Source organism: Poromitra crassiceps (genome assembly GCF_964638095.1).
Source record: "Poromitra crassiceps genome assembly, chromosome: 28".
Classification (NCBI taxonomy): Eukaryota; Metazoa; Chordata; class Actinopteri; order Beryciformes; family Melamphaidae; genus Poromitra; species Poromitra crassiceps.
This window is the reverse complement of record NC_139651.1, coordinates 12,217,498-12,237,497: the sequence shown is the minus strand read 5'-3', so window position 1 is coordinate 12,237,497 and position 20,000 is coordinate 12,217,498. Positions and strand designations below refer to the sequence as shown.

The 20,000-nt window shown below is 46.1% G+C and overlaps 1 protein-coding gene across 4 annotated transcripts in view; it reads left to right on the top strand.

Moving 5' to 3' along the window:
• Nucleotides 1-20,000, top strand: part of baz2ba (bromodomain adjacent to zinc finger domain, 2Ba) — a gene marked incomplete at its 3' end in the record, with an annotated part of 112,039 nt that overhangs the window by 61,023 nt on the left and 31,016 nt on the right. For all 4 annotated transcript variants that reach the window (XM_083662299.1, XM_083662298.1, XM_083662297.1 and 1 more), the window contains exons 4-17: nt 2,897-3,085; nt 3,711-3,938; nt 5,441-5,640; nt 6,629-6,841; nt 7,133-7,753; nt 11,730-12,537; nt 12,752-13,030; nt 14,919-14,979; nt 15,195-15,303; nt 17,418-17,640; nt 18,432-18,524; nt 18,715-18,776; nt 19,110-19,175; nt 19,912-19,977. In XM_083662299.1, the coding sequence (XP_083518425.1) occupies nt 2,897-3,085; nt 3,711-3,938; nt 5,441-5,640; nt 6,629-6,841; nt 7,133-7,753; nt 11,730-12,537; nt 12,752-13,030; nt 14,919-14,979; nt 15,195-15,303; nt 17,418-17,640; nt 18,432-18,524; nt 18,715-18,776; nt 19,110-19,175; nt 19,912-19,977 (3,218 nt within the window). The remainder of the gene's footprint in view (nt 1-2,896; nt 3,086-3,710; nt 3,939-5,440; nt 5,641-6,628; nt 6,842-7,132; nt 7,754-11,729; nt 12,538-12,751; nt 13,031-14,918; nt 14,980-15,194; nt 15,304-17,417; nt 17,641-18,431; nt 18,525-18,714; nt 18,777-19,109; nt 19,176-19,911; nt 19,978-20,000) is intronic.

Sequence of the window (20,000 nt, the reverse complement as noted above, 5' to 3'; positions counted from 1 at the left end):
CAAACTCACGGATGCAATTAACTTAAATCTGTCTGTGGAAATTTGATTGACTGCAACAAACAACAAATTAATCCCGCCTCGGCGGCATCCAAACATGAAAAAAGCAGCGCGGTGCAGTTTGTCAGAGTGTGGAGAGAGAGAGGAGAGGATTGGAACGGAGTGAGAGAGAGAGAGAAAGAGAGAGACACAGAGAGGATCAGGAGGAGAGAGAGAGAGAGAACGAGAGAGAGGGGATGAGGAGGAGAGAGAGTAAGTAATCCTAGGTATGTCTTTGGCTGTGCCTCTCTCTCTCTCTCCCTCTCTCTCTCACTTCAAATTTTTTTCAGATTTAATTATTCGCCTTCTGGAAAGCCTGCATTAATATTGAAAAGGCATTTGCAGATGTCACTTTGTGTTGCCTGGGAAGGAAAGGGGTGTGTGTGCGCGTGTGTGTGTGTGCGTGCGCGTGTGCGTGCGTGTCGAGAGGCGGGGGTTGGCGGGGGGGCGACGGGCGGTGGGGGCGGGGGGCACCCCAGGCAGAAGTGAACGCCGTCGCTGGCCTTTCTGCGGGTTTGCGTCGTCGTTGCAGTCGTTTATCTTGCTATCCGCTAGCTGACTTTGGCGAAGGCAGGCTCTACATATTCAGCATATTCTAATGACATCCACACGAGGCAGGTTTTGTGCTGTCTTGTGGCAGAGAGAGAGGAGAGGAGAGAGGGGGGCCTTGAAGCCAACACAAAGGGGTGCTATACGCTCGTGATGATGCGTCACACTGCTGGCACCGCCGGGCGAAGGCTTAGTTTTCTCTCCACATAAACCGCTAACACTTTGATTACCTCTTAAAAAAAAAAAAAAAAAACTCAGAGAAGAGAGATAGAGGAAGAGTCGTCTCCTCCGGCGTTCCCGGTGTAACATTCCCGTATGTATAAGGTCTCCCTCTGGATAATTAGATCGTGGACTTGCGCTCGCTGAAAAACGCCGTGTTCCGGCGCGTGTCGCTGTCTTTTAGCGTTTTTGTGGCGCGCGTGGCGAGCGTCTACCGCTTTGACATTTTCATACGCTCGGCGAACAACACTTTTCTTTTCTTACAGTCATCACTTCTTTATGCATGTGTATTACCTGGCTTATGCGGAGGCATCAAGCCGGCTATGCTGCCGCTGCTCCCCCCCCTTTCTCCGGGAATCGAAATTGAATTTGCATGAAATATGCTCGCACCAAATTGCATCTGACTCCGGGAGGAGGTAATACGTGGCAGTCGCCCCTGCCAGAAATGATTGTGCTCGGGCAAAAAAAAAAAAAAACGCTAGACTATGATGATGATGTCGATGAAGTATTTCTACCCCGCGCTGAAATTGAATGCCAAACGGCAACAGAAAGAGCGTCGTTCTATATGCACCGACCGTATACGCACACGGTACCTTTTTCTGACCCCACAATATCTCATCCAGTCCAGTCGTACATATTCTGACACTCAATCTGAGCTGAGAACGTATCAATAGACAAATTGTTCTACTTTGAAATTGGATCATCATTACAAAATGTTCTGTCATTTGAATCTGAATGTTTGACTGTATTGAGATAAGCAGCATCGTGCTGGAGCAATGGGCAATCCTGTCATATACTCACAAACACGACTGATACATTTTTAAATTCGCCTACACCGCAAGCGAATGTGAATTCCTATATGCAAATGGTAGCCAGTTGTTGCTCATTTCTCTGTATTTAATTCTCCTGAGTACAATCAGAATGGATGTCAGTGCTTGTGTCAAGATCATACAGCCCATTTACACCCGGTTTTTAAATGTGACCTGTATCCGGATAAGGTATCTGGATCATGGTCGCATTTAAAAACCAGGTGTATGGGGGTGTAAGAGATCTGGACACAATGTGAGCCAGGCCAGCCTCCAGATGTGGTCGGGAAGTTCTGATCACATCCTGATCACGATGTCTTTACTTACACCTTGCATTAGCATGCGTTTTTCCTTATCCAGATAACATCCAGACAACGTATCCGGATACAAGTCACATTTAAAAAACAGGTGTAAATGGGGTGTCAGTAATGTGATTTCAGAGCGGAAAAAATTATACAAAACAAACAAACAAACAAACAAAAAACATAAACAAGGCTAGTGTTGGGGCAATAGGTGGCGCTATAAACGACTATCATATCATACCGCATTAGCTGTACTTGAATTCTCAAATCGGACTTTCAAGAAGAAAAGCACATAGATCTGAATTGAATATTTCTAAGACACCAGGGTTTAAAACAAAACCCACGTCCAGAATGAAATTCATTTCTATGATCTACGACTTCGACTGTTAAGTCAATATCTGAGTTTGTGGAACATCTCTCTCCCGAGGCTGAAAACCACCCGAGCGAGGCTCCCATTTGTGACGTCGTCAAGCGATAGTTTGGAGCTGCTCCAGCGACGACGGATGAAAAGCTAACGGACACAGAATGTTTCAGCATTTACATCCAGTTAAGCTTTATTTCATTACAATACTGAGAATTATCAAGCAGAAAATGTGCCAATTCCCTATAAACGAACCACATTAGTTTACTGTGTTGACAAACTCACTGTCCCATTCACTGTCAAAGGAGCAGATCTTTGGGTGTCTTGTTTCAAGCTTTGCTGGAGACTTCTCTTTGATCTCAAAGACTGAAGTGTCAAGAATCCTAACGAGATAATGTCTCCTTCTTGGTAGATGTTCCCTGCAACAGCACAAAACGGCTTGGGTATAAATCAGACATGGCTATAATAAAAATCTGTCAACGAATCAAAAGCCCTCCTCATGTATCACCACTTGTTGCTCTGCAGCATTGGCCGGTGAGTTGCTTTTGCCCGTGCTATTTGTTCTGGATGATATTGAAAAAGGTTTTGAACTGTTCCCCTCTTGATCTTTGCGTCCACCTCAGGTCGTCTGTTTGCGTTGGGAGAGCAGCCCTTCATCACCTCCACGTTGTCAAGTGCCTTCCCTCTGGTCAGCCACCCGGCCTTCGGCGCCATCTACACCACCGCAGCGGGCCGGCCCGAGTTCGGAGGCCTGGGCACCCTGGGCATGTCGGCCGCTCTGGCTGCCCACCCCCAGCTAGGAGCCCTCTCTGGTAGGACATAGGAGATGTTTAGGAGGACCAGTGCGGATGCATTTAGGTCCGTGGGTTCTCAAACTAGGGGTTCTTCTGGGGACCACCAGGGGTCCTTGAGGGGGTCCCCCAGTAAGTTGATGAATTGTTCAACCATTACACAATTTGAGAATGTAGGAAAAATAGGCTATTTTGATCATAGTGTCACTGTTCTCTTTCTACCTACAATACAGATAGTCATGGAATTTTGGACAAAATCATTTATCTAACATAATATATCTAATACAAAAAATATTCTCACATTTAGGTCCAAGAGACAGCATCTCATCATATGGGGGGTCTGTGGCCTGTGGACTAAATTATGGGTCCTTGATATGAAAAAGGTTGACAACCACTGCATTAGGTTAAATGCAATCATACAAGTCTCCTCTCCTCTCCTCTCCTCTCCTCTCCTCTCCTCTCCTCTCCTCTCCTCTCCTCTCCTCTCCTCTCCTCTCCTCTCCTCTCCTCTCCTCTCCTCTCCTCTCCTCTCCCCTCCCCTCCCCTCCCCTCTCCTCTCTCCCCTCCTCCCCTCTCCTCCTCTCCTCCCCTCCTCCCCATCTCCCCTCTCATCTCCTCCTCTCCTCTCCTCTCTTGTTCCCTACAGAGTGGTGGCGAGCTGCAGAAGCCCATGGACGGGGAGCTGCTGCCTTTCTTCCTCCTTTCCTTGGCTTCCCTCCACTTTTCGCGCCCCACCTCCAGGCCAACCACACCCTCAGCCCCCTTCACAGCAGGGTGCCCAGCAAGACTAGCCGTGCCCCACCCAAAGGTACAGCATCGCCTCGCCGCGCCCCACCTAAAGGTACAGCATCGGCTTGCCGTGCCCCACCTAAAGGTCAGTGTTGGGGGTGACTCATTACAAAAGTAACACATTACATGTAATATATTACTTTTAGCAGTAACTCAGTAATATAACTTTATTACTTATAGGATTTCAGTAATGTTATACCAGTTACTTTGTCAAGTAACTCAAGTTACAAATTGAGTTATTTTTTTTTTGAAATCAAGGCACATTATTTAAATAAAGATACAATCATTTCCTAATCAAACTGTGTGTTTGTATGCAAATAACCACTATAGATGACAATAACAAAGGAAAAGGATAACATTTAGAATTTTGGATTGTTTACACTGACTTCAAGGCGGTTGACATTATTTTTCGGGATGTTCCGGGGCGGCGTTGTCATTCTGCTGCTGCTGTTGTTTTGGTTGAAAGTAATGCAAAAGTAGTGTGATAAGTAATGAGTTACTCTACTACACAGACCAGTAATATTGTAAAGTAACATTTCTAATGGAAGTAACTAGTAATATGTAGTATATTACCATTTTGAAAGTAACTTGCCCCAACACTGCTAAAGGTACACCATCGCCATTAAGCGATCCACTCTATTGATCCACTCAGTACACAGGAAACTGCTTTTTTGTCTTATAGCCCACCTATTTGAGCTGCGTAAACATCGTACAGGAAACACTCATTACGTCACATTGAATATTTATACGTAATAGCAGCAGACAAAGGGGCATTTTACACGTACATTTTTGTTTTCAAGCTTTGTTTTCTAATAGGCGAAACAGCAGCTGATATGATAGCGTTCATTCTTTTACATCTCCCCCCACCACCTCTTCCCCACAGCGGGGAAAGGGGTCGGGTATAAAAGAGATTGGTTTGGGGACGCTCGGGCTCTTTCAAAGCACGTGAATTAATTAATCACTTTTGTAGGAGGTAATGGAACTTTGCACTGGAAATAAACGAGCCAGCTCTGTCTCCTCTCTCTCCCACTATCTCTCTTTCCCCCACCACCACTATCTCCCACTTCTCTTCTTTTATAGCTGCTGCTGCTCCTCTCTCCCCCCCCAACCTAAATCCACTTTGTCTTATGATGAGATTTCTCCTTTCCACAAGCATTTAATGACTTTCGGTGCTCAGTTAGTGATTTTGTCAACCCCACTCTCTCTCTGTGTCCCTCTCTCTCTCTCTCTGTCCCTCTCTCTCTCTCTCTCTCTCTCTCTCTCTCTCTCCTCTCTCTCTCTCTCTCTCTCTCTCTCTCTCTACTTGTAATCTTCGTTTTCTTGCACTCTTTTAATTTAACAGTATCTTTTAATTTATCTTTTATTATGTAAACCACTCATGTTGGGCTTGTGCCACAGCACAGCCGGCATGTTTGATGAGATACACGCATAAATCAATATTTTTTCCTCTTTAGCCTTATTCCATTCACTTCACTTATAGTTCTCCAGATATTTCATTAGCCATCTGCAGCAAACTCTGTTCTGCAGAGAGACGCGGTTGATGAGCAGCAGTAAACGTGATGGTAAATCTTGTCTTGTTGTTTCTAGGAGTGAATGGGGCGGTGAATGGAAGTGGGGTGTCTCCCCCGACCACACAAGCAGGGAGCTTTTCAGCCAGTCCGGCCCCCATTCAGGCATCCCCCAAGCCAACCAAAAATGCGGACCCCTCTAATAGTCACCACCGTAGCAGCCCCCAGAACAACCCAGCAGACGTGGTGGAAAAACAGCTCCAGAAACCTAAAGAGAAGGTCAGTTGATCCCTTATTGTGCAGTTTGAAGAGAAGCGACTTTGCATCTAAGCACTCAAGTTCTGCATTAAAGTCGAGCTGAACCCAAGAATGACTTTTCTTTTCTTTTAGTTCAAATGCCTGGGTATGCAGTGCACCTATTTAATAATGTATGCAAAACAAATCACAACAATCTAATTTCTTTAGTTTTTCACACTTTTTCACATCAAAAGTTCGTTTTTCAAGATCTCATTGATAACAGTAATTTACAGTTTGCTGACGTCACCCTGTACTATTAAATTTCTACCCCATTTCAACCAATCATATCACGACATGCAGCTGTCAATCAAATCTTCATTTCAGGATAATTTTCTCTTCCAAATGAAGTCGAAAATGGCGCCTAGTGCCTGTCATCTGGCAGAATTCATATCCCATAAACTAACTACTAACTTGGCCAATTGTTAGAAACATGGATAAAAAACAAAAACTATAATCTCTAAGAATGCAAAGAAATGTAACTGGCTCGTTAAAACGCGCATTCCAGGGATATCGTATCGTTCGCGATAATGGCGCGCGCATCCGAGAGCTTGGTTGTCAGAGGTTGCACCTCGGAGATTCCAGGCCGACGTGCTGCACTCTCCTCTCGGCAACACGAAGGCAGCTGGCTGCCTGTGGCTCGCTGAGCTCCACTTCTCCCTTCAAAAGGCTGTTCCCGAGGGGAGCGCCACAACATACTGAATCCCACTCGATTTGGAGGCGGAAAAAGCCCAATCCAGTCCCCAGAATTGTCAAATAAAATCATCGACATGATACTATGACCCGCCTCTCAACCTGTCATCTTAGACAAACTATGTTTTTCAGTCTGAAACGGACTCATATGCACGTGACGAACAGGTTCAGTTCGACTTTAAACAGTGAATAAATAAATAAATAAATAAATAATTAAATCAATCAATCAATCAATCAGTGAAACTGATTCTTTCACTCTCCCCATCCCTCTCCGACCCAGAAGCCTCGTAAGAAGCCAGTAGACGCCTCTGGGGTGAGCAACAGTGAATCAGGCACATCCTCGGACAGCTCAAGTGACGGCTCCCTCAGCAGCGATCTGGAGGACCTCGCTGAGGAGGACGACGATGACGACGACGATGACGACGACGACGACGACGAGGACAAACAGAGCGAAGTGTCAGACGCTGAGAAGCGGACAAAGAAGAAGACGAAGGTGAAGACCAAGCAGGACAGTCCAGGATTACAGTGTTCTATTGTCATTTGGCTGTGAAACTGAAATAATACTATGGAGACAAATATGTTTATGTTTACGTATATATATATGTATGTTTACATATATATGTTTACTTATAAACATTATTACCGGTGTGTATACATATATATATATATATATATATATATATATATATATATATATATATATATATATACACACACACACACACTGTATTCTCAGTTGTGTTTTATGTTTTACTAACATGATTGTATCTCCTTTCCTCCCCAGGGTTTGATACCGAGCTCGGGGACTGGAAAGACTGACAGACAGACAGTAGCAGAGGCCCACAGCCTCGCCTCCCACAACCCCCCGAGCCTGATGCCCTTACCCTGCTCCCCCTCCCCACCGTCCCTGTCCCAGAGCTCGCCCCTGGCCCTCCACGGCCCCCGGTCCCGCACAGAGGGGCTGCAGCAGCACTTCAGTGTGATCCAGTCCACGGGCCTGGCTGCCAGCTCCAAGCCCCTGGCGCTCCTCACCCAGCCCCGCCGGGACTCCTCCCCGTCAGCCTCCCCCATCGCCCTCACCACGTCGTCCCCCAAGGCGCTCCTCTCCGGCAGCACCGCCTCCCCCAGGCTTCCCAAACTGCTGCCCTCTTCCTCCCCGCAGCACCTGCCGCTCTCCCTCTGCTCCTCCCCGAAGCCCCTCTCCGTGCCCTCTCCGCCCCGCCCCGCTCTCCCGGCTCTGTGCACCTCCCCCAAACCGTTTGCTTTGACCTCACCTGTAACAAGCTCCTCCCACAAGCCTCCCCTGAAACCGCCTCGGCAGGCTGCGGCGGGCGGCTCCAAAGCCCAGAAGAGGAAGATGCTGGAAGCTTCCCTTGCGCAGATCAACGAGTTCAGGCTGAAACAGGTGAGCCGAGCGTCCTTTTACAACAAGCTGTGAAACAGGGGGAAAACACAAGCAAGCCTCTCCCCATTGACTTCAATGTAAAATAGCACTACCAAAAAATAAAAAATAAAAATAACAGAATCAATCTCGTTTATTAATGACCCCAAAACACCATGACCTGACAATATATTACAACTCGTCTGGCCATAGAATGAGCAAGATACACCGGAAATATGACTTTGAACCATCTAAAAATCATGTGACTCATGTCACATGATTTACATTACAGCCTCGAGCCAAGTAGCCTACAACGACGCTGGGCTCCACTACAACAGCATTTCATGTCGGAAGACTAAATTAGCAACAGGCGGACACCGGAACTAGATCAGAGACGGGTCATGAGTCACATGACTTTAGATGGGTCAAAGTCATATCTCAGATGTATCTTGTGCATTGTGTGGCCGGCCGAGTTGTAATATATTGTCATGTCATGGTGTTTTGGGGTCATTAATAAACGAGATTGATTCCGTTATTTTTCGATATGTTTTTTTTGGTAGTGCTATTTTACATTGAGGTCAACAGGGAGAGAGCCTTGTGTTTCCCCCCTAAAAGGGGGGCGGGAACATGTGCCGCCAGCAGCCGCCTACAAAATGATGTATTGCCGATCTGGTGTATAACGCAAGACTTGAGCGAGCAAAAAAAATCATGTCCTACACGCTGAGAAAACAAGCTACTACTGTAGCCTACACCAGGGATACTCAACTTGCTTTGCCCGGGGGCCACTTTCGTGAAATGATAGAAGGCCAGGGGCCAGTTAGTTAATAAACAAACAATATACATTTTTCCGTAGCGGATTGTAGGTTTTTGGGGTGTCAGCTGGAGTTTAGTCTGACAATGTTATGCACACCGGATAGTTAGTTAGGTTAAGTTAGTTAGGTTAAGTACATACAAGTGCCTGGGTAGCGAGCAGACGGCAGTATTTGACAATTTAGCAGCTAAATCATAGATTATTAAAAGATATTCCATATTCCAGACTGAAATGCTATAACAGAAGTGGAGTATTGGCCAGAATGACATGAACATTTGGACACTTATTCAGCGGGTCTCTTGCATGTTGCGTTCAGGTGCACTGTAAAAAAAAAAAATGCAATTCCATCGTGCATTTTCCATGTTTTTCTCCACTTTGAACTGTTAAAGACACACACACACACACACAAAAAGAGGCAAAATATATGCAGTATATAAACGGTACAGCCAGCCAACCTTCCTGTGCAACCCGCACTTTTCACCTTCTGCTGACAGGTTAGCATCCTCACATTGGCATTAGTACACACAGTGCGCAGAGTACTGTGAGATTGCTAGCCTAGCAGCAGCAGCAGCAGCAGTGTCAGACAGACAGAACCGGTGCTGCTGAAGGTGCTAATAGAGCTGCACACCAGAGTCAATTGGGGAAAAAATGAAAAATACAAAATCATAATACTGACGAGTGCAGTTTCTAATTCGCGAGATGCTGCTCGTTCCTGTCAGAGCAGGGAAGAGTGCTCCACATTCACAAGCCTCCTGAAGAATCACGGTGCTGCTGAGCAACATCGACTCCTACTACAACTCCAGCTGCACATCAAAGAAAGCCTCTCTGTTATGTTCAAGCCAAGCATATCGGAGCACTATTACTCCCTCTCCCCCCCCCCTCCCCATTTCCTCAAGTGATGGTTTTCTTTTTATTAAATAGCTGTGCTGACATGTGTGGCAGTTCATATCGAGATCACAGTGTTAAGGAAAATAAAAGTGCAATAACATTTTTCATCGTATTTCTATATATATATCTATCATATCCTGCAGCCCTAGTGAGGGTAGTGTCTTTCTTAAGGTAGTATATAGCATCTTCACAAGTTCAATCAATAGGCACAAATTAATCCAGTATTCCCAGAATGGTTCCCCCCCCCCCCCCCCCTTTTCTCTTCTTTTTTTTAGTTTGGAAAAATTGTAATGTTGTTTAATTGGTTAATTGTTTAATTGTTTAAAATTATCCCCATTAGTCTTCACTTTGGTGGAGACTACTCTTCCTGGGGTCCACATCAACATACAAACATACAATCATCCACAAATAACAAATGAGTCACTGTACAAGAGAAGGTGACAGCAGGTCAGTATACATAGTACTCAAATAGCAGATCAGTTAAAGGAACACTCTGCCCATTTTCAACCAGCTTTGTATCATTAGAACATCAGTAGTATATCAGAAAACTGTAAACGGTTTTGAAGTCTGTCATTTAATTTGACAGTTATTGAGTGTTAAAGTGTGGACCAGTGACATCACTGGTCCACACTAACTCAAATTAATAACTTATTAACTCAAATCAACTCTCAATAACTGTCAAACTAGATGAATGACTTCAAAACCGTTTACAGTTTGAGAGTTGATTTGAGTTAATGAGTTATTCATTTGAGTTAGTGTGGACCAGTGATGTCACTGGTCCACACTTTAACACTCAATAACTGTCAAATTAAATGACAGACTTCAAAACCGTTTACAGTTTTCTGATATACTACTGACGTTCTAATGATACAAAGCTGGTTGAAAATGGGCGGAGTGTTCCTTTAAGCAATTGATCAAAAAGTGAGGTCATAAACAGAAGAAGTTGACAGCAGGTCAGATACATAACACTCAAATAGCAGATTAGTTAATCAAATTAATCCAAAAAGTGAGGTCATAAACAAAATTCACTCAAATAGCAGGTCTGTTAATCAAGGAAGGTTATGTCGGACCTAATCTGAGTTCTCGACTCAAGACAGCTTCTCTCAGCTTATTGGCTGAGACGGTTTGTCCAGCATTAAATAAAAAACACCTGAATGGGCAGATGTTGCATTGGATGTATGTGTATGTGTATGTGTATATGTATATGTATGTGTATGTGTATGTGTATGTGTATGTGTATGTGTATGTGTATGTGTATGTGTATGTGTATGTGTACTGTATGTGTATGTGTATGTGTATGTGTTTTCATACTATATCATAGACTAAGATTGCCAATATTTACTTTGGAACAGAATGACTGAATGACTTTTGGACTGATTAATTTGGTGATTTCTGCTACTTTGAGGATCAGCCAGTTAATATAAAGCTTGATGCTTTGAGCCTAGCTTGCTCAAGCAGACATGCTACTATTTAGGGTTTTCGGTCTATTCAAATAAAATGATAAGGTTAGGATTAGAATATATCATCTAAAAATAATAATAGAAAAATTTTGACATTATTCCTTGCCTTTTTACTGCACAAAGGCAGCTTCTCCAGATGAAATATGAATGATAGTAGAATAATCAATAAAGCTAAACCCGTCGAGATCAGCGTTTCCTGTGAAAATCCATTTCCCCCTTCTGTGTTTTTTACCCAGTAGAGAGAAGTTTCCAAACGAGCCAAATTCCCCCTGTGGTTTCAGCGCGGTTACTGTATTTCATGGTCTGTGAAATTGATTTGTTTCACTTGGTATCACATCTAGTTGAAAGTGGACGTCGGAACCTAACCTGCGTTTGTTTAAACACAGATTCAACCAAACTCTCCCGTCAGTGTGAAGAACCAAAAGCAGTCCCAGGTGCGTGACGATAATGACCACGGGGGCTTTTCAAAGAAGTAATTACACTTTTAGTGGCGACACGGAGGTGCTCGGAGCGTCCTTTTCTTCAGCTTTGCCAAGTGTGGTGCCCCCTCGGTTATAGCGTGTACTGTATGTTCTTTTTGTTTCCCAGAAAAGGGGCTTAGACACAGTTAACTGTAGCACTGTTAGCCATTGTGGCTGTGTCACCTGCTCAAACAATCAACGCTGATGCGAACTGACAGCTAGAGAGCGCTCCACTTTGTCCCCTTTTCTTTTCGTTTTTTTCCTCCTGTCTTCCTCCCTCCCACTCTACGGTCCCCTCTCGCCCCCCGACCACTGACTCTCTCTCTCTCTCTCTCTCTCTCTCTCCTTTTTCACTCCCCCTCTCCTCCCTCCACTCGCAGTCTCTTCTGTCCCAGGGGCAGCTGTTCCCAGCTGATCTGAAGAAGCAGCAGCCGCAGGGCCCGAAGAAGTCCCCCAAGAGGACGTCTGTGTCTTCATCGACGTTGCCGCCTGCACCTCCGCCTCCTCCTCCACCTCCACCCCAGAACAATCACTCCAACCTCTTCCTCTCCAGCGCCTTGCTGGGGCTCCCCGAACCCCCCGTCCACCACCCCAACGGAGTCATCCAAAGCACCACTCAGGACGCGCCTCTGGCCCTCATCACCAAACCTCGCAAAGACTCTGCCTCGCAGGGCAAGCCGCCTCAGTGCGGCGACGACTCCGACGCCGGGTCAATGCCTGTCAACCTGAGCACAGGGGCCAGTAGGACCCAAGCAGCAGCCCCCCAGGCTGGGCCTCCGTCGCGGCCCCCCACTACCTCACCCCATGCCACCACGGGCCATGGATCCAGAAAGAACAAGACGCCCAGGGCGAAGGGACTGGCTCCAGGGCTGGCACTGCAGGCACAGGGACAGGGACTAGCGGACCCTTTAGCGGCCTGGAAGGGCTTCTCTCAGAACCACCTGGTGCAGTCTCTGGTGGACTTGTTTCGCGGAGGGGAGTCCGGGATCGGGATTCCCGGAGTTAGCATTCCCGGAGTTAGTATCCCCGGGGTTGGAATTCCCGGGGTTGGGATCCCCGGCATTTGCATCCCGACGGCCGGCCTCCCCGCCCACAAGGAATCGGACGACTCCGGGGACGACGACGACGACGAGGACGACGATCTTGAGGATGAGGAAGATGAAGAGGACTCAGATGATAGTCTGTCAGGTTTGTGCTTTCTCTGTCAGTTCGATGATCGTATAGATTGACCGTAAAATATCAAAGTGACAGTCACTCTGTTTGAAACACACAGAATACAATCTAGAAACAAAAAAAATCTATTTGATCACATTTTATTGAACACAATTGATACCACCTTGGCCTACAGACCAAAGCTCTGGATTATCAAGCACTTTTTGGTGTTCTGTCTTTTCCCCTACAGAGTCGGACAGCAACTCGGACAGCGACCTCTCTGGCAAGAAAGTGAAGGAGTCAAAGCTGCTGCCGCCGGGCCTGTCGTGGAAGAAGGAGAAGGCCCCCCTCAGGCTAACCAAAGGCCCACCACAACTACTGAGCACCTCAACCAATCACACAGCCACCAGCTGCTCCCCTCTCAACCTGCAGGTCATCAAGTCTCCCACCACTGTCGTCACCAGCTCCAGTGCCTTGGCCTATCACAGCTCTCCGGGCTCGTCCTCCTACACCCTGGCCACGCCATCAGGTCCAAATATGTTTCCTGTTTTGCTTTGTGTGGAATCAGATACATTTAAAAATAGGCCAAAAGGAATGTCCCTCTGCAGAACGTTTCAGAATCGATGGTTTCAGGAGGTGTCTCGAAGGGTTTCAGTTTTGAGTTTCAGTTTCAGTTGATTGTTAATTCGAGCAGAAGATTCTTGCGTTATGAATTACAAAGGGTTTGGAAAAAGTTCAACTCTTTAACTGAGGAACTGGAGGTGCAATTTGAAAATACCTACAGGAAACAGAATTCTGTGTGTTTTTGCTTTTTCTTACCACACATCCGTTATATATTATCAATACCTAATAATAGAAAATGTAAAAGGTACCATTCAGGTGCTGTGTGATGCATGACATGTAATTGTAATACATACATTGTTTATTTGATTCATAATATTACATTTTTGAATGTTTAGCAAGTCAAGACAACCTCTCTTAGAAATGCAATTTCATAGAAGTAAATTCTGTTTGCTGTCCTTCCAATTGAATTCTGTTTAATTGGAGCTGGGTCCAATTCCAGCTCCAACTGCAGGAATCAAATTGAAATTGACCATGCATTGTCAAATCAATTCAATTTATGAATGGCCGCACCCCTGACCACTATGAAAAAGGCAGTTTGTAACTTCATAGCGCCATGGCCTCTGCTCTTGAACTGCAGCGTAGACTATCCCAGCAGCATCCTCACATGACTTTGAAGAGGGCGTCGTTATTTTTAGTCAGGCAGGGGAGGAAGGCGGCTCGTTGTCCTGGCTTAAACCGGAGCTGTGAGGTCCTGCCGAGGCACGTCCAACGGCCTAAGAACCCCCTGACGACTCGTTTGGCACGGCGAGGGGACGTTCATTTCCGCCGTCCCTCGGCGCTGTGAGATTACCCAGATCAGAGGAAAAGAGGACGCACACGTTGAGCGTGCCAGGAATGTTCCAGGAAACATTCCAGTCTCTCCCCTCTCTCCCCCTTTTCTTTCCTCTCCCGCTTGTCGTGAAGGAGGCCATGTTTATCAGCGAAGCACCATGTGATACGGACCCGTGCAGTGTCAACTCGCTCCTAAGTCCAAATACCCCTCCTTTTGCATTTCAATTGGATCCTTTTTTGTGTGTGTGTGTGTGTGTGTGGCGGATCAGATTATACTGCGTGCATTCAACTTTTGGTGATCACATGGTGTTGGTGAGGGGAGGGTTTTGGAGGGCAATTAAGCGCTGACCATGGGTTTACAAAAGCGTGAACGTTCCTGTTTCTGTATGTGCATGAATGTGCTTTGGTCGCTGGCCCTCTATGGAGAGTGAAAGTGGAACGTCACTTCCTGCTTCAGCACTGTACCAGAGATTTTCATCCGCCATTTATTTTCCCATAGACATTTCGTAAAATGCCTATAGAAATAGTTTTACTTGGTCAAACCAAACGGTTCAGCTATATTTAGAATCGGGAGAGACCATAGAACATTTCGCTTGGACCAAAACTTCCCTCGAAAGGCTGCGCCTTCTGCAGGTCGCCATTGTAAATAAGAATTTGTTCTTAATGACTTACCTGGTTAAATAAAGGTTAAAAAAAAAAAAAAAAAAAAAAATGTTTTTACTTTAAACCTGCATTTTTATTACGTTTTTGTCCGAGTGAAATATTATGCGCTCTCTCCTGTTTGGTCTGACCAAGTAAACCTATCTTTATACGCATTTTACGAAATGCCTATGGGAAAATAGATGGCGGATGAAAATCTCTGGTACAGTGCTGAAGCAGGAAGTGACGTTCACTTTCACCTCTCTATTGTGTGTGTGATTGAGTTGAGGGGCTGCGACTCGTACGATTGCGATTATGTGTGAGGTTTTTCGGTGACATGTCGTGCTGTCAAACCTGACGGCTGAACTCTGACCTCTCCACAGGCTTAGGGAAGAGGAAGCGCGTGATGGATGAGAAGGAGTTGATGATACCTCTGGAGTTAGGGTATGTACAAGAGACGGAGGAGAAACGAGGCGCCCTGCGCATGCACTGGTTTGCTCTTAGAGGCATGAGTGTAGGCACACACACACACACACACACACACACACACACGCATGCACGCACTCACAGCCACACAAGCTCACAAACGTACCTTACACACTTTGTGTAAAACTGTGCTGTTTCTTTGTTTTTTTTTAAATTTATTTTTAAATACCCAGGTGGCAGAGAGAAACCAGAATCAAAACGGTGGCCGGGCGGCCCCAGGGGGAGGTGGCCTACTACGCCCCGTGTGGCAAGAAGCTGCGGCAGTACCCCGATGTGATGAAGGTACCACCACAGCCTCTAGCAACCGTGATGTTGCGGAGGCAAGCTTTCGAGGCAACGCAGATGAGCAGTGCAGCCTAAACACTGGGCTTAGAGAGCGGGAAGGGGGGCAACGGACAGAACCACCAACCACGTCATTGTGGCCAGCATGGGTTTATGATAATTGATCATAATTGCTTTGCGACACTGCTCATCTTCATTGCCCAAACAAACGCTTGTGTGTCATGACTCTGTGTGTGAGCTACAGTATCACTCCTGCTGCTGCCCCCCCCCCCCACCCATCCCCCCTCACCCCCGTTCTGTGACCCTAATAGTGAAAGATGACACCCCCAGATTCATCTCTTGTGCCGCTGCTCACTCTCCCCACTCCCCTCCCTTAAATAAACGGTTTGTTTTTGGGATCCACATCTTTGGCCCCCCATTCGTAACATCTTATTAGAGAGGTTTCCAAAAAGCCACGAGCAGCACTGACTGTCACCGTTTGACTTTATTAGGACGGCGACAGTTAAAAAACGGTGCACTCACTCGCTCGTCAGCGGGCAGCTCAGAGCTGAACTACTTGGCTCCAGATAAATAAGAGGGGGCCTGAGTTGTGCGCCCCAAGGTCACAACCGTTTGTCTCTCCTGAGAGCTTCTGGCTCCGTCTTGTCCCTCCTGGCTTTTATCATGATTTAGTGGCGCTGCACAGATGCACACTGTAACCTTAGACTCCCGCTAATCTAGCCGCCAACCCAGCCCCCCCCCCCCCCCCCCCCCCCCCCCCCCGTTGCTTCTCAATGTCGCTCATTTTCACACAATTTTTTCTGCCTCTACATTTTTGACCAACGCCATTATTATTTTCTCTTCTGTAGTATCTGTCCAGAAATGGAATAAGTGGCATCACGCGTGGTAATTTTAGCTTCAGTGCAAAGATAAGGGTTGGTGACTTCTATGAAGCCAGAGAAGGACCCCAGGTGACTGTCTTTCATCTCTCTCTCTTCCCCTCATCCCCTGTTCACCTTGTTATCTAGTGACAGGCTAAAGCTGTACGCAGCAGTTGCTGTCAGGACCATGCACAGGAACCAGCTGTAGACCTCAGTCAGGACCATGCACAGGAACCAGCTGTAGACCTCAGTCAGGACCATGCACAGGAACCAGCCGTAGACCTCAGTCAGGACCATGCACAGGAACCAGCTGTAAACCTCAGTCAGGACCATGCACAGGAACCAGCTGTAGACCTCAGTCAGGACCATGCACAGGAACCAGATGTAGACCTCAGTCAGGACCATGCACAGGAACCAGCCGTAGACCTCAGTCAGGACCATGCACAGGAACCAGCTGTAGAGCTCAGTCAGGACCATGTACAGGGACCAGCTGTAAACCTCAGTCAGGACCATGCACAGGAACCAGCTGTAAACCTCAGTCAGGACCATGCACAGGAACCAGCTGTAGAGCTCAGTCAGGACCATGTACAGGGACCAGCTGTAAACCTCAGTCAGGACCATGCACAGGAACCAGCTGTAGAGCTCAGTCAGGACCATGCACAGGAACACATAGACCTCAGTCAGGACCATGCACAGGAACACATAGACCTCAGTCAGGACCATGCACAGGAACCAGTCGTAGACCTCAGTACTTCTAGTTCATAGCTCTCTCACTGTGCATGGGCATATGTGATAATCAGCTGACATTACTTCCACAGGTGACCAGTCATGTATGCCATGTATCTGTGATACAGAAAGATCAACTAGAGAGGTGGAAGATTGGATAGAGATACAGACAGTACTGAGGCACCAGAAAGGAGATAGCAAAGAATAAATAAATAAAAATAATTAAAATCTTACAGTGGAATATGATTAATGATATGAGTAATGTATTTTGAACCTGTTGTTTAAATGTTTACTTCAGACTCTATAATGTAGCAACACATTGCAAATATGAATGTCTTATCTCCTGTTGAATACAACCAGGTCAGAGCATAGTCTAGCTAGCAAGCTAGCAAACAAATGCATTGTGCCTCAGACAAACAATATGACAGGGAAGCTGTGCTGCCTTTCAACAAGTCATTGACTGTTGTGCACAAACTCCTCCATGTCTCTATCTCCACCGTGTTCTCTCTCTCTCTCTCTCTCCTTTAGGGTTTACAGTGGAGCCTGTTGAAGGAAGAGGATGTCATTCCTCATATTTTGGCCATGGAAGGCCGGAGGGGTCGTGCCGCGAACTCCGAGCGCCAGTCAGGGCGCGAGGGCGGCAAAGGTAGCCGCCGCAGGAAGGGACGGCCCCCCAACGTGGGCGACCCCGTGGCCCCAGAGGGCCCCAGCCCCAGTGAGGTCAAACTCCTGCGCAAGCTAGAAGCTCAAGGTTAGCAGAGGGGAAATGAGCATTGAAATCTGTTTGAATTATTACAGCAGTGGTTCTCAAACTCTTTTTGGCTTCAGTACCCCTTTTCCCTGATTTCTGAATCCAAGTACCCCCCTTTACCAAAATACAACATTTTGCTTCGAAAACGGCAAGAGAAAATATGCTAATATGACGCAATGAATTCATGATAACCCACTTTTTTTTTTAAGAATATAAGATTACAAAATAGGATTTATTTGAATGTTTCATTTATTTTCATGATTTATTCTTATATTTATCCATTTTCCCCTTTGTCTACCCCCTGTAGTACCACCTAGGGGTACGCGATTAGGGAACCACTGCATTACATTATATTATTGAGACACCAGAGGCCAAGGCAGGGATTACAGCATTAGTCTGTCTGATTTATTTATTTTTGGGTTGTGTGCGCCCAGTTCATTTTCCCATAGTCGACTACTCAGTGTGTGGTGTAAACACTCAGGGTTTGTCATGATAGTTTGGCAAAATCCATCTTCGTCACATGTAGAAATAGCGAGGTACTTTTCCAGATGATTCAGCAATGTTATTGTCGTCGTCGTCGTCGTCGTCGTCGTCGTCGTATTTTCAATTGCAAAAGTTGACAGTGATTGTTTTTTTATGCACCCAGTGTTAGATTAATGTGTCGTTATTTTACCTAGATTTGACAAAAGCTAAAAGACTTGTCTGAGTTATATCTAGTGGGACAACGACAGATATTTTCCTGTATTTTCTCACTGACAGTATCTTTCCTCTCTCTCTCTCTCTCTGTGCAGAGATCGCCCGGCAGGCCGCCCAGATGAAGCTGATGAGGAAACTGGAAAAACAGGCGCTAGCTCGCGCAGCCAAAGAGGCTCGGAAACAACAAGGTTCGCTCCAATTCATTTGACCCTAACATAGCATAACCTGCATTAATTCCCCCCCATCATTTCTACAATTGGCCTAAGCCGATTTCAAATATTATGCTTACAATTCCCTTGGATATCAGTCTAGTATTATTGGGTGCGAAGGGCCTTTTTTTTGGTCGATGCTGATCTCAACCTGACTTGACTCTTCCAGCTATCATGGCAGCAGAGGAGAGGAGGAAGCAGAAAGAGCAGATCAAGATTCTCAAACAGCAGGTGAGTCTCCTTTATGTGTGTGCTATTGTTTCCTTTCTCCTCATCCACATATCCTCACACACACACACACATGCGTGCACACACACACACGCATGCACACACGCACGCACGCACGCACACAGTCCCTGCATGCATTACCGGAAATGCTGATTGGTTGTTTTGTAATAATTTAAGGTATCAATTACCACCATTACTGCTGCTACTATATATTTTAAATATTTTTCCCGCTGTGTGTCTTCTTTGCCCCGTCCAACTCGTGATTGGAAGGTGCTTTTTCGTGTAGGCATGTTTTCCAGTATCTGAAACATTAAGAGATCATGTTGTTCCTCACAGGAGAAGATCAAGCGTATTCACCAGATTCGGATGGAGAAGGAGCTCAGGGCGCAGCACATTCTGGAGGTACAGGATCCCATCCAAAACAGCACCTCTGGTTAAGCAGAACATTCCTGAATTCAAGCCCCCTCGGCCTCTATGGTGTTTTAATCTTTCCTAAAGCCCATTACTGAACACAAGCATGCATTGGAGGGAGTTGCGTCTTCTTAAGGCCTAATTCCTCACGGAACTAATGCTAAATTGGTCTTGGTTGACGGCGGTTGAATATTAAAATGGCTGTTGCCGCCGCTTCAGACTTTATTTAAATTGGACAGAAAAGTCTCCTTCATCAGACAACAGTAACAGTTTAGCATAAGTGGGTCGAGGGGGAAAAAAGGTACCGTTTTCCACACACACAGAAGTACACGAGCGCATACACACACAAGCACACACACACACACACACACACACACACACACACACATACACACACACAGCCACAATTACAGTGTGGGAGCTCCAGCGTGTTTTAGCAGGGCTAAATCAAATTTGAGTTGACACGGTTGGCGAGCCACTCTTAACAGGAAGGCTTCAACATTCCCACAATTACGCCTTAAAGAGATACATTATTCATTCTCTTGTGTTTTACAAATTTGACTGGCATTCAGGCGCGTGAAATCCTTGCTTAAAGCAGAAAAACGGCAAAACAAATCAGTTTGAGTGCGGCAAAGCAGGACGAGCTGATTGATATACGTCTGTCTGTCTCTATGAGTGCTGCCGCCGATGCTGCTGCGTCCTTCATGACCCTCATCTTTATTCACAGGCCAAACGGAGGAAGAAGGAAGAAGTCCACAATGCCAAAATAATGGAGGCTGAAAAACGGATAAAGGTATGATATTTCGTGCCCGTCCG